Source organism: Podarcis gaigeae, assembly GCF_964106915.1.
Source record: "Podarcis gaigeae genome assembly, chromosome: 13".
NCBI classification, from domain to species: domain Eukaryota; kingdom Metazoa; phylum Chordata; class Lepidosauria; order Squamata; family Lacertidae; genus Podarcis; species Podarcis gaigeae.
Window position 1 is genome coordinate 915,030 of NC_139689.1, and position 12,619 is coordinate 927,648.

At 57.3% G+C, this 12,619-nt stretch overlaps 1 protein-coding gene across 2 annotated transcripts; it reads left to right on the forward strand.

The window, feature by feature from the left end:
- Nucleotides 1-1,372: 1,372 nt before the first annotated feature.
- Nucleotides 1,373-8,997, forward strand: AP1S1 (adaptor related protein complex 1 subunit sigma 1). Of its 2 annotated transcripts, none has more exons than XM_083707220.1 (5): nucleotides 1,373-1,517; nucleotides 3,578-3,756; nucleotides 5,249-5,357; nucleotides 7,371-7,514; nucleotides 8,194-8,997. In XM_083707220.1, the coding sequence occupies exons 1-5, from the start codon at nucleotides 1,515-1,517 to the stop codon at nucleotides 8,239-8,241; spliced, it is 483 nt and encodes a 160-aa protein (XP_083563346.1). In that variant the 5' UTR covers nucleotides 1,373-1,514; the 3' UTR covers nucleotides 8,242-8,997. The 2 variants fall into 2 exon arrangements, with proteins under 2 accessions (XP_083563346.1, XP_083563347.1); XM_083707221.1 differs by having other exon boundaries at nucleotides 7,371-7,508.
- The last annotated feature ends 3,622 nt before the right edge of the window (nucleotides 8,998-12,619 follow it).

Sequence of the window (12,619 nt, forward strand, 5' to 3'; positions counted from 1 at the left end):
GTCCTGAGTTTTCTCCTGTGCAAAACGGGTCCTGATTCTGGGCTCCTCCTACACCCCTGCAAGCCCATTCCCAAACCTACAGGTTGGTGCAACCTACCTCGGGCAGCCTCGGGCACCCAGGGAAGAGAGACTCGGTTTATTGCACAAAGGCAACTATAGGGCAGCCCCACAAATCTCCCTCTTGCAGACCTTCTGCTTCAGTCCCAACCCCACTCCCTCTGCCACCCCATAGAAAGGTCCTGGCCTGCCTGGCACCACAAATGGGGGGTGAGCCAGTGAGATAAGCAGCCCCAAAGCATTTCCTGAGGTTTTGCTGGCTGGGTGGTGAATTGGGGGGGGGGGATTGATTGATTTATTTTTTGACAGGGTTTTGATCTGGGTTGCCGTGTGGGATATTTATTCCTTGCACTGGTACCCCCACCTGTTTACTCCAAGGATCTCATCGCGTGGTTCTCCCGCTTCTTCATTTAATTCCCACAACAACCCTGTGAGGTTGACTAGGCTGTGAGAGGCAGGGACTGGCTCCTCAGGGTCACCCAGGGATTCGAACCCAGGCCTCTCCCGGGTCTTAGTCCAGCAATCATAGAAACAGAGAATTGTAGAGTTGGCAGGGACCCCCAGGGGTCATCCAGCCCAACCCGCTGCATGCAATGCAGGAATCTCAGCTGAAGCATCCCAGAGGGCCCCCCAACCTCTGCTTAAAAACCTCCAAGGAAGGAGAGTCGGCCCCCTCCCAAGGGAGACCCTTCCACTGTAACCACTCCACTTTGTCAGGGGGGCAGAATAAGAGGGGTTGAAGTGACCTGCAGCTGGAAGGGACCCCCAGGGGTCATCCAGCCCAACCCCGCTGCGTGCAATGCAGGAATCTCAGCTGAAGCCCCCAAGGCAGAGGGCCCCCCTACCTCCGCTGAAAAACCTCCAAGGAACTGTAACCACTCCACTCCACCACCTCTTATCAGGAATGAGGGTTAGGGGAGAAGGAAAAATGGATTGAATGTGGCTTTGTCAGGGGGGCAGAATAAGTGGGGTTGAAGTGAGCTGCAGCTGGAAGGGACCCCCAGGGGTCATCTAGCCCAACCCCCCTGAAATGGAGGAATCCTGAACGCAGCAGACCCTGGGTTGGGGGCTCATAAATTAGCATATGCAAGTGGGGGGCTCTTCAGTTGCGCCCCCTTTCCCACGTGGCCAGAATCCTCCCTCCTCGCGCCCCCTTCCCTCCCGGATGACGTCACCGGAGGAGGCCCCTCCCTCCCTGCTCCTCTCCGGCTTCCCCGCCCCTCCCGTCGCCCGGGGAGACAGGCCCCGCCCCCGCCCGGTTGCCTCGGCGACGGGGAGCGAGAGGGCCCCTCCCGCCCCGGAAGCGGGCGTCGCAGTGCGCAGGCGCGGCCCCGGGGCGGGGGGCGGGCGGGGGGCGGGTCCGGCCGGGAGGCACCTGGGCAGGTTCGGGCCGCGGAAGAGGAGCCGGAGGGCCGCAGGGGCCGCGCCGAACGGCCCGCCACGGACGGACGCCCGACATGGTGAGCGGGGGGGGGGGGACGCGGGGAAGGACCCCCATCCGGCGCCCCGGGGGGAGGAGAGGGGGCTGGCTCCCACGTGGCAGGGCGGCCACTTCCGGCCCCGGGTGCAAGGGGGGGCTGGATCCTTCCCCGGGAGAGGAGGGACCCCCTCTCCTTCCTCCCGGGACAAGGGCGCCTCTGAGCATGTGCAGACGGCGGGGAGAGCAGCGCCCCGCGGGGCTTGGCAGGCGGAAGAGATCCCCCCCAAGAAAGACCCCCCAGATCCGCGTCGGCGGGGGTTCCCACGGGGAATGGGGGTCCCCGGAGGGAGGGGGAAGGGGTCTCCCCTGACCCCCAGCAAGGCTTTGAGTCGCTCACCCCCCCACCCCACAGAACCAGCCGGTCCCCTAGGTGGGGGTCCGCTGCGCCCCCCATCCCTCCCTGCCTCCTCGCAGTGCAAAGGAGGGTCTCGAAACCGAGGGTCGGGGGGGGGGGTTCCGGAGCCCCGATCCGCCCCGCCTGCTTCCCTCTGCCCCACCCGGCCTCTTTCTGGCGCCTCCGCCCCGTCCCCCCCCCGTCCCGCCCCACGGAAAAGGCACGTCCTTCTCGGCTTGGCCTGCCAGCTCCTGCCCTCCTCCTTGGCCATTAGCGGAATTGGCCGGCGAGGCCTCTGGGGGGGGGGGAGGCGGGGGCAAAGGCAGGACTTGTGGGGCAGGATTTCAGGGTGTGCTTTTTATCAAGGGCGGGGGCTCTGATAAAGAGGTATGGCTAGCTCAGTTAGTAAAGCAGGAGATTTTGGATCTCAGGGGTTGTGGGTTCGAGTCTCATGCATTGCAGCGGGTTGGACTAGATGACCCTTGGGGTCCCTTTCCAACCCAATGTGTGGATTCGGGGTCACCGCCTTTGCCAGGTGTTTTGGGCAGGCCCGGAGGGAAGTGGCGCCTAGTGGGTGTTGCAAAGCCCCTTCTGGCTCTCTCCCACTGCTCCAGAGGACTGGGAGTGGCCGCCTCTTCCTACCTGAGCCGCCCCTCCTGGCTCACCTGTTGAGGCTTGTTGGTGACTCTCCCAGGGAGGATTGCTCAGCTGCGCTCGACCCGCCTTCCCTCCGACGCACGCAGCTGGCACCAGGAGCGCACAGTTGCCCTGCGGAACTCCCTGCCACAGGAACCAAGGGATGGCTCTAAAAGGCAAATTCCTGGAGGAGGAGAGGGCTGCCTGTGGCCACAGGTGTAGATCCCAGTGTCCGGAAACCCCAGGAGGCGAGAGGGGTCCTGCGGAGCTCAGCCCCTCCTTGCTGGTTTCCCATAACTGGGGTAACTGGCCGGCCCCAGTGAGAGCAGGAGGCTGGACGAGAGATGAGCTGTTGGCCAGATCCTAGGAAGAGGAAAGAGATCCTTTTTCTAGAGGGGCTATGGAAGGGGGGAGGGAGCCATTATTATTATTATTATTATTATTATTATTATTATTATTATTATATCTCTCCAGCAGAAGGGGGTGTCAGATGAGTCCGGAAAGGGAGTGGGGCCCGGACACCTGGGTTCTTTAGGAAGAGGAGGGGGAACCTGGGAATCCGTGGGGGTCAGTCTTTGTGGATTGGTTTTTTTATATATTGCATTTTAAAATTATTACTCATTTATTGTTTACTGGTTTTGTACGCCGCCGCAGGTCTCAGGGCGGCCCGCAGCATAAAACTATGACATAAAAACCGCAAAATGCATAGTAAAAATAAGAATAAGAAGAAACCAAGGACCACTCCCCTAATTCCCACAACCCTTTTTTTAAAAAAAACCGCCCTGAGATTTGCAAGGGAAGGACTGTGGGAAAATGTAATAAATGAAGGAATTTTTGTTCTGCCTCTGGAGGGGGCAGTTCTGACCAGCCTCCCTTGGGCTGCTTTTCGGCAGGCTGCGTCTGTGTGGCCCCCACCCAAAGAAACCTTGGAGGGGCCTCATTCTGTGCTTGCAGGGGACTCCCTTGCTTTGCAGGATATAATTTTCGGGGGGGGGTTGGGGGGTGTTGCTGCTTGCTGGCATAGGAGCCCCCCCGACCTCCCCCCCACTCTCCTCTCTGCCCCCCCCCAGATGCGCTTCATGCTCCTCTTCAGCCGCCAAGGCAAACTGCGCCTCCAGAAGTGGTACTTGGCCACGTCCGACAAGGACAAGAAGAAGATGGTTAGAGAGCTCATGCAGGTGGTCTTGGCGCGGAAACCGAAGATGTGCAGCTTCCTGGAGTGGAGGGACCTCAAGGTGGTCTACAAAAGGTGACCCGCTCCCCACCCGCTGCGACTCCGGGTTGGGCTGGATGACCCCTGGGGGTCCCTTGCAACACGGCGATCCTTGGAAGGTGGCGGCCTCTCCTCCACCGGAGGTCTGTCATCAGGGACCCTTCGGCTGCGACTCCTGCGTTGCAGCGGGTTGGGATGGATGACCCCTGGGGGTCCCGTCCCGTCTTGCCCACAAGAGCGCCAGGACAAGGTTTGGAGGCCGGAAACAGGCAGCAGCTGCTTGGAAATGGCCAGGAGGAAGCAAAGGAGCCTTTGTCTGGCTCCGGGCTGCTCTGCCGGGGGAAAATGTGTTGCAAGTGTGGTGCCTGCACCGAGAAGGCCCTGCCCTGCTCCTGTTGCAGGAGGTCCCTTGGCCCAAGAGGGGCGCCACTTTCTCTGAGCCCCCAGCCCCCACCTTGAAGGGGGTGACCTAGTTGTCGCTTTCCCCATAGCTGCCCTGGGGTGTGGGTTGGAAAGCCCCCCCAAGTTTTGCTCACCGTGAGTTGGTCCCTGTCCGTTCAGGGGGGGGGCAATCTCATTCTCTCTCTCTTTGGGGGGAGGGCAGGAACGGAGAATAAACATCCCCCCTCCCTAGGGAATGAAGGACACTTAGACCCACAAATTACTTTATCTCCGGCAGGAGCGGGGGACCCCCAGACCCAGAGGCTGTGTGTGGCCCCCCATTCCCTTCTGTGTGGCCCTTGCCAGCTCTTCTTTGCCCGGCTGATTCCTCCAAATTCTGCTGGCGTCTCTTTCTTGGCTTCGCAGAGGTAGAGGTCTGAGCAGGAGCTACTCCATTCTACAATACTAAAAAATATATATTTTAACAGCAACAGCTCCGCCCCCTTTTACCTCTGGCCCCGCCCCCTGGAGTGTGTGGCCCTCAGAGGCTTGCCCAGAAGCGGAACGTGGCCCTCGGTTTCTCTGTGCTCTGAACCGCCTCACAGGGCTGTGCTGCAGGGAGAAGCCTTCTGAGCATAGCTGTCAACTTTCCCCTTTTCTTGCGAGGAATCCTATTTGGAATAAGGGAATTTCCCTTTAAAAAAGGGGAAACGTTGGCAGCTATGCTTCTGAGACTAATTATTGCCCCATCACTGCTGCTGTGGGGCAGAGGGTGGGGTGGGCAGGTGAACCCCAGGTGACGGCCACCTTTCTATGGGTGCCTGCAGGGACAGCGTTGTCCTGCAGGGGGCACCCCGAGCTCACCTTGGCTCCTCTATGGCCAAAGGGGGCCTCTGCAGGTGTGCACGGGGTTCATAAGGGCCCTGCGCCCCACACACCCCACTTCCGGCCAGCATAGGCACCTGCTCCCCCCCCCCCCCCCGCCTGGAAATGGCTGGCCGGTTGCCCCAGGGAGAGCAAGGCAGGCTTGGGTGGTGGTGGGCAGCTGGCGGCCTCTTCAAGGGGGCACAGTGGGGAGGGAGAGGAGGCTGCCCCCCAAGTGAGCCAGGTAGTTGTCCTGACCCCCTTTTTCCGCCCTCTTGTCCAGGTACGCCAGCTTGTATTTCTGCTGCGCCATCGAGGGCCAAGACAACGAACTCATCACTTTGGAGCTCATCCACCGATACGTGGAGCTGCTGGACAAATACTTTGGCAGCGTGAGTTGTGGGGAGGGGCTTCTCCTGGGGGTTGGGCTAGATGACCATTGGGGGTCCCAATTCTAGGATTCCGTGACTGCAGAGCGCTCTTCCTGCTTCTTTGTGGGTGTAAAAAGCACCAGCATTTTGCCCCCCTCTCTCTGTATGTGTAGGGGGGGGAACGTTATCTCAACTCTCTCCTTTCAGTCCTGAACCCTAGAGCAGAGATGCCTGGAATAATCATAATAATTTATTATTTATACCCTGCCCCTCTGGCTGGGCTTCCCCAGCCACTCTGGGCGGCTTCCAACCAAAGATTAAAAATACAAGAAAACATCAAACATTAAAAACTTCCCTAAACAGGGCTGCCTTCAGATGTTAAAAATAAGTTTTATTAAATTTTATTAAATATTACAAGAAAATAAAAAGACATAGAAACAATACATAACAATACAATACATAAAAAACATTTATCTACACATTTTTCAAAATGCAGATTGGAAATGAAAAGAAACGAAAGATAGAAGAAAAGAAACAAGAAATAGAAAAAATACTTTCCTTAATCAATAATACCAAATTCATATTTCAAACCTTCAGATGTCTTCTAAAAGTCAGATAGCAGTTTATTTCAATAATAATAATAATAATAATAATAATAATAATAATAATAATAATTTATTATTTATACCCCACCCATCTGGCTGGATTTCCCCAGCCACTCTGGGCGGCTTCCAGCAAAATATGAAAATACAATACTCTATTAAACATTAAAAGCTTCCCTAAAACAGGGCATCCGACAGGAGGGTGTTCCACAGGGCGGGCGCCACCACCGAGAAGGCCCTCTGCCTGGTTCCCTGTAACCTCGCTTCTCACAGGGAAGGAACTGCCAGAAGGCCCTCGGCGCTGGACTTCAGTGGGGTGAAGACGCTCCTCCAGGTCTACTGGGCCTTTGAGGCTGTTTAGGGCTTAGAATAATAGGATCGTGGAGTTGGAAGGGACCCCCAGAGATCTTCCAGTCCAGCCCCCTGCAGTGCAGGAATCTTTTGCCCCACCTGGGGCTTGAACCCACGTCCCTGAGATCCAAGAGTCTCGCGTTCTATCAACTGAGCATGAGAAGAGCCCTGCTGGGTCAGGGCCAAGGGGGTCCCTATGTTAGCCCACCTCACAATGACGGACCAGGCGCCCCAAAAGCAGTAGTAATCACAATAATACTTATTTATTACTTAATAAATTGGGTCTGCCACTCTGGGCTGCTTCCAGCGAAAGATTAAAAACTGCATGAGACGTCAGACATTAAAAGCTTGTGGGATCCCAGCAGGAGAGCCCTGTGTTTTCCAGCAACTCGTACCCAGAGGCTTTGCTGTCTCCAATTGTCTTGTTCACCCAACCGAGTTGTTGGGTGTCGCTGTCTCCCGTGGCAAGGAGTTCCGCAGTTCCACTCTGCGCCAGAAGTTTTCTCCACCCTGAACCTTCCAACGTTCAGCAGTGTTTAAGCTGAGGCAGTTGGGGGGCTCCTGGCAGACCTGGGAGGGGGGGTCCTAAGAGGTCCTGGGCTCCCCGCCCCCTGCTCCCCCCCCCCCAACCCACCAACAGCAAAATTTCCGGCCTGCGGCTGTGGGGAGGCAGGAGGGCACAGGCCAAACCCCGCTGCTAATTAATCTTGCAGTCATTTTGATTCCTTAATCCCCCCCCCCCTCCCTCCAGCCTCCCTCTCCTAAGCCTGCTCTTAGACCCACAAAATCCAGCTAAGCATGGCTGCTAATTGGGCTTAACGAGGGCTTGGCAGCCGCCCCAGCTAATTCCTGCTGCTAATGCGCCAGAGCCACTTGCCCCCCCCCCCCAGGAAACGCAGCCAGATTGGAGGGTCAGGATCCTGGGCGTAGCTGTCCACTTTCCCCTTTTCTTGCGAGGAATCCTATTCGGAATAAGGGGGGGGGGGAATTGACAGCTGTGATCCTGGGAGCAGTGGGGTGTGTGTGTTGGGGGCCCCTGCTTGGTTCTCACACCCTCTTTCTCCCCCCCCCCCCCGGACAGGTGTGTGAGCTGGACATTATCTTCAACTTTGAGAAGGCCTACTTCATCCTGGACGAATTCCTGATGGGGGGAGAAGTTCAGGACACCTCCAAGAAAAGCGTCCTCAAAGCCATTGAGCAGGCGGACCTCTTGCAGGAGGTAGAGGTGGGCCCCTGCATGGGGGTCCTGCATGCCTGAACCGTGGGGGGCGGCAAGGACTGGGGGGGGGGCTTCTCCCTGCACCCCCTCTGGAGACAAGCCATACACTTCCCTCCAGCTGTGGAGCCAAGCAACCTGTTGTTTCTGCTGCCCTGGCCATGCCTGCTTTCTGTCTGCTTCCGCAGAGGAAATTTTTTTTGGGGGGTGTTGCTGCTGGAGGAGCCCCCCAAGAAAGCTGTCTTCCTGGCTGCTGCTGCGACTGCTGCTTTCTGCATGCAATGAGTCACCGGCAGCCATCGCTCCCTCCCTCTGCAGTGGGCGTGAGCGACTCAGCCGCCTGCCGCTGGGGCCGAGTGCAAATCCTCGGGGTGGGGAGGAAGGGGACGCAGCAGCCCTGGCATCCCCAGCCACTGCCGCCACCCCCCCCCCGAAGAAAAACCCCTTGCATGGTGGACGTTGGCACATCTGGAACCCCCAAACCCTTAGAATGGAAAAAGGCCTTGTTAGTTGTTTTTGGGGTGTGTTGAGCACCTCTGAGCAAGCGCAGAAAGCCTTCCCCAAGTGTGGACTCGAGTGTCGGGGTAGCGGTTGGGCTGGGGGTCTTTCGGGGAGGGGGGCAGGCTGCTTTCCCCCCCCACTCCCCTCCTCTGAACCCGCCTCCCCTCTGCTTCTCTCCCTGATACAGGAAGACGAGTCGCCCCGCAGCGTTTTGGAGGAGATGGGCTTGGCGTAGACTTGGGATCGTGAGCCGGCTCCCCCCCCTTGCCCCCGCCACTGCCCCTCGCGCCCCTTTGCCCCCCACACGCAGTGGGGCTGAGAGCCTGTGGCGGCCACGCAAGCTCTGCAGCCGGCCTCCTGGCCAAGGAACCTGCAAACCACACGATGTAAATACTGAACCACCAGCTGGGGGTGGGGTGGGGGGGTGCCCTGCGTCAGAGTGTTTGGGGGGGCAAGGAGGCATTTTGCCCCCGCCTGTTGGGGGACAGAGAGAGAGAGAGAGCGCAGCGTGAAATTCAGGGGCACCGAATGATCTCCATTCTCCATCGTTTTTTCTGTGCCCCTCCAAACTCTCCTACTTCTCCTACCGCCCCCCCAGCACCACCCCCAATCTGTTCACACCAGCAACGTGGCACTTCCTGCCGCCCCCAAACCTGTGACTCACCCGGGCAGCATGTGACGGATCCCAGAGGAGGGGGGGCGGCAGCAGCGCCTCTGCCTTCTTCCCTCCCTTTCCCTCTTTCTCATTTTTTTTTGTTGGGGGGGCAGGCGCCCCACATGTATGTGGGGCACGTGGGCGCAGGTAGCCGGAGATTCGGAGGAGCCTGCTGTTTGGAAGACCAGCAGCCCCCCCCCCGACTTTGGGTGCCTGTATTCCCTCCCCCCTCCGCTCTCCCCCCCCCAGCCCCTTTCCAATAAGGCATGATCTTTCCGGACCCAAGGCGTGAGTGCGAGTGTCTTCTCTGTTTTGGAATAAAGCGTGTGAGGAAGACGGTGGCCTGGCTGTGGTTCTTGCCCCTCCAGCGCAGACTGAGATGCTTCCAGCCCCAGCTCAGAGGGGGGGCAGAAAGAGCAGAGGGGGTCCAGCCCGGAGGTCGCTTGGCATGGCTGGCGGAGGTGCAGGTCATTTGCCGTCGCACGGAAGGAGCACCTGAGCATAAACAGAGTTCATCTGCATCGCTCTTAGAATTGCGGAGTCGGAAGGGAACCCCAGGGGTCATCCAGCCCAACCCGCTAAGGATGCAGGAATTGCGGCAAAGGAATCCCTGGCAGGGACGCCCTCCGTCCGCTTTTCCAGGCTGGGAATGTTTCGTCTGGAAAAGAGGAGATGAAAGAACCGTTTTCAAGCACCTAAAGGGCTGGAGGAGGGAGCAAGCTTGTTTTCTCCTGGTCTGGAGGGTAGGACTCGAACCCATGGCTTCCAGTTACAAAAAAGGTGATTCTGGCCAAACGCCAGGGAGAACTTTTCTGACAAGAAGAGCTGTTCAACAGTGAAACAGACTCACTTGGGAGAGGGTGGACTCTGCTTCCTTGGAGATCTTTAAGCAGAGATTGGGCGGCCATCTCTCAGGGATGCTTGAGCTGAGATTCCTGCATTGCAGAGAGGGGGTTGGGCTGGATGACCCTCAGGGTCCCTTTTGACTCTACAAGTCTATGATTCCAAGGGAGTTCGTTTCACCGTCAAATGGCTCTTAGCCTCCTACTGTTTATTCAGAATCTCCTTCCTTGCAACTTGAAGCCATGGGTTCAGGTCCTGCCCTCCCTCTTCCATGTGACAGCCTTTAAGGAATTTGAAGCCGTCTACCATATCACCTCTCATAGTCTCTATTCCAGGCTAAACATCCCCAGCTCCTTCAACCGTTCCTCATCAGGCTCATTTCCCAGACCCCTGTCAATCTCTCAGCCCACCTTCCGGCTTGCCAATCTCCTTCCCAAACTGGGGTGCCCAGAACTCCAGCCGGGGGTCTGACCAAGGCAGCACCTGGGGCAGGGATCTGACTCCCCGAATCTTTCAGAAAGAGGAACCTCTGGACCCAAAACCATTGAGGTGGGTGTGCTTTGCAAGAGCGCAGCTGCCCACTGAGATGAGCTTTGCAAGAGGCCAGCTGCAAACCCAGCTCCTTCAACCGTTCCTCATCAGGCTCTGTTTCCAGACTCTGGATCATATCGGTTGGACCTCCTCGGCCAATCAACATTCCAGCTTGACAACACCTTAAAATTTATCACCTGTCCTTTGCCAGCAGGTCCCGGTTCTAAAATTTGGAATTGAAAAAGGCTTAAAACAGGTTGCAGCCGCGGGAAGAGGGTGGGCCCTGAAAACACAGACGCCTTGGGTGCCCAGGTTCACCCAAACGGAGGTGTTTGGGAGTTGTAGTTTGGGGGCTGCCAGAGGAGACCCACCTTCTGGGGATATTTGAGTTGCCAGGAGGGCATCGAAACACCTGGAGTTGAAGGCCTGCAAGGAAGGAGGCAGCCTCTCAGGTATTTGGGGCTTAAGGTGGGCGATGATCATCTTGGGCCCCACCTGGGGGCAAACTGGCAACCCATGGGGGGTTTGTGGCTGCTGTTTGGGGCTGGGAGGGGAGAGGAGGGCCGGGAAGAGAGGGTCAGTGAGGTTTACCTTGCCTGGGCCGGTTCACACCTGCAGAGATCGCTTTGTGGGCCGAATCGCATCTCCGTGGATGCGTTTTCTGGCGCCGTGGAAGCGGGTCCCTGCTGTGTCGGTTTTGCACAGCACATGGGGACTCGCCAAGCAGGCGGCTCGGTTGGGGGGCAGCTTGGGGGCCATTTAAACAACCTGTGGGCTGTTTGTGGCCCAAGGGCCACAGGTTGCTGACCCCTGTTCTACGTCAGGGCGGTCCAACCTCCCAGATCAAGTGGGCCACAAAAAGTACAGTGGTACCTCTGGTTATGTACTTAATTCGTTCCGGAGGTCCGTTCTTAACCTGAAACTGTTCTTAACCTGAAGCACCACTTTAGCTAATGGGGCCTCCTGCTGCTGCCGCGCCTCCAGAGCACGATTTCTGTTCTCATCCTGAAGCAAAGTTCTTAACCCGAGGTACTATTTATGTGTTAGTGGAGTCTGTAGCCTGAAGCGTATGTAACCCGAGGTACCACTGTACTCCCACTCAACCCCTAGGCTGCACACTGCATTTGTCATGGGCGGGAGCGAGTGGGAAATTTTTATGCCCCCTCTGGCCCTAGCACTGCCTTCCCAGTGTCAGATACGTGAGGCACTGGGCTTTGGGAAGGAGGTGCTCAGGACAATGTGCGTTTGGGCACATTGGGGTTTTTGGATGAGTGCCGTGGGTGCCCCTCCCTGCCTCTAGTCCTTCCTCTCACACCCCAACCCCCCCCCCCCCAGCAGAAAGCTAGAGCACCTCACTTTGCTTTTCCAGGGGATCTGGTTGAAAGTCCGATCTGGCGAATTAAACCCGAGCACACAGAGCTGAACAGCCCTCTTTCAACTTCCTCCTGGAGTTCACAAGGACTTTGTGGGTGCCAGGAATCATAGAATCAGAATTGTGAAGTTGGAAGGGACCTTGAGGGTCATCCAGTCCAGCCCCCTGCAATGCCGGAATCTCGGCTTTATTAATATTATTATTACTATTATTATCATTGCCGCTGTATAATGGAGCCCAGGCCCCTGGCACCATTCCCCCTGTGCTCTGCACAGCTTGGCCTCCTGGTCTTAGTGGGCAAGAGGTCATTCTAACAGCTGCCTCAGGCCTGGCCTGTTGGAAAACCAACCCTGCTGTGGCTGCCGGGGAAAAATTTGGGTGGGCTGGGGGTGAATGCAAGCTGGGTCTCCTTGGGGCTAGAGGTGGGGAGGAGCAGGAGGGAAGGAGATGCAAAAACCCAAGAGATGGTCCAAACTGAGCCCCAAAGCCAGCAAACTTTTTCAGCAGGGAGCTGTCCCTCAGACCTTGTGGGGGGGCAGACTATATTTTGAAGGGGGGGGGGAAGAAGGAATTCCTGTGCCCCACAAGTAACCCAGAGATGCATTTTATATAAAAGGACACGTTCTACTCATGTAAAAACACGCTGATTCCTGGACAGTCCGTGGGGTCAGATTTAGAAGGCGATTGGCCCGGATCCGGCCCCCTGGCCTTAGTTTGCCTACAGAGGAGCCAACTCCTAAGGTCCCTTCAGCCCCCAATAAAATATCTGAGGTGGGCAGGTGCCCCCAAAGTTGATGGGCATTGCCATTCAAATGGTGTGCGCGCGCACGGCGTCTTGCGTCCATTATGTCGGGTGGGGCTCGCCCCCCCCCATTTTTTTTTCCAAGTTGGCACCATCGGTGGAGGGGACAGCCAGCTCAACGCGTTTCGCCCAATTTTTGCTAAAGGCCTTCAGAAGGGTTTGGAGGGGGTTGGAGAGGACCAGCCTGCATAAATCTCGGGACCCCCCAGTTATTAATTAATGTATCTGGGAGGGGAGACAGCCAAGATCTCTGCAGGCTGATCTCCCATGGAAACGTTCACCGAGACCCCCGAGGTCTCTGTAGCTCCAAATCCCGGCTCGGATTAACCCCGGAATAGAAGGACGGGGCGAAACGCCTCCGGCTCCTTCGAAAGTGAAACCCACGTTTTCCCAGCATCCTGAGACCCGCG

Excerpts from the sequence above, each read along its gene's own strand:
- AP1S1 (XM_083707220.1), top strand. Across the intron at positions 5,358-7,370 it reads TGGACAAATACTTTGGCAGC|GTGTGTGAGCTGGACATTAT; the intron begins GTGAGTTGTGGG and ends CCCCCCGGACAG. Across the intron at positions 7,515-8,193 it reads ACCTCTTGCAGGAGGTAGAG|GAAGACGAGTCGCCCCGCAG; the intron begins GTGGGCCCCTGC and ends TCCCTGATACAG.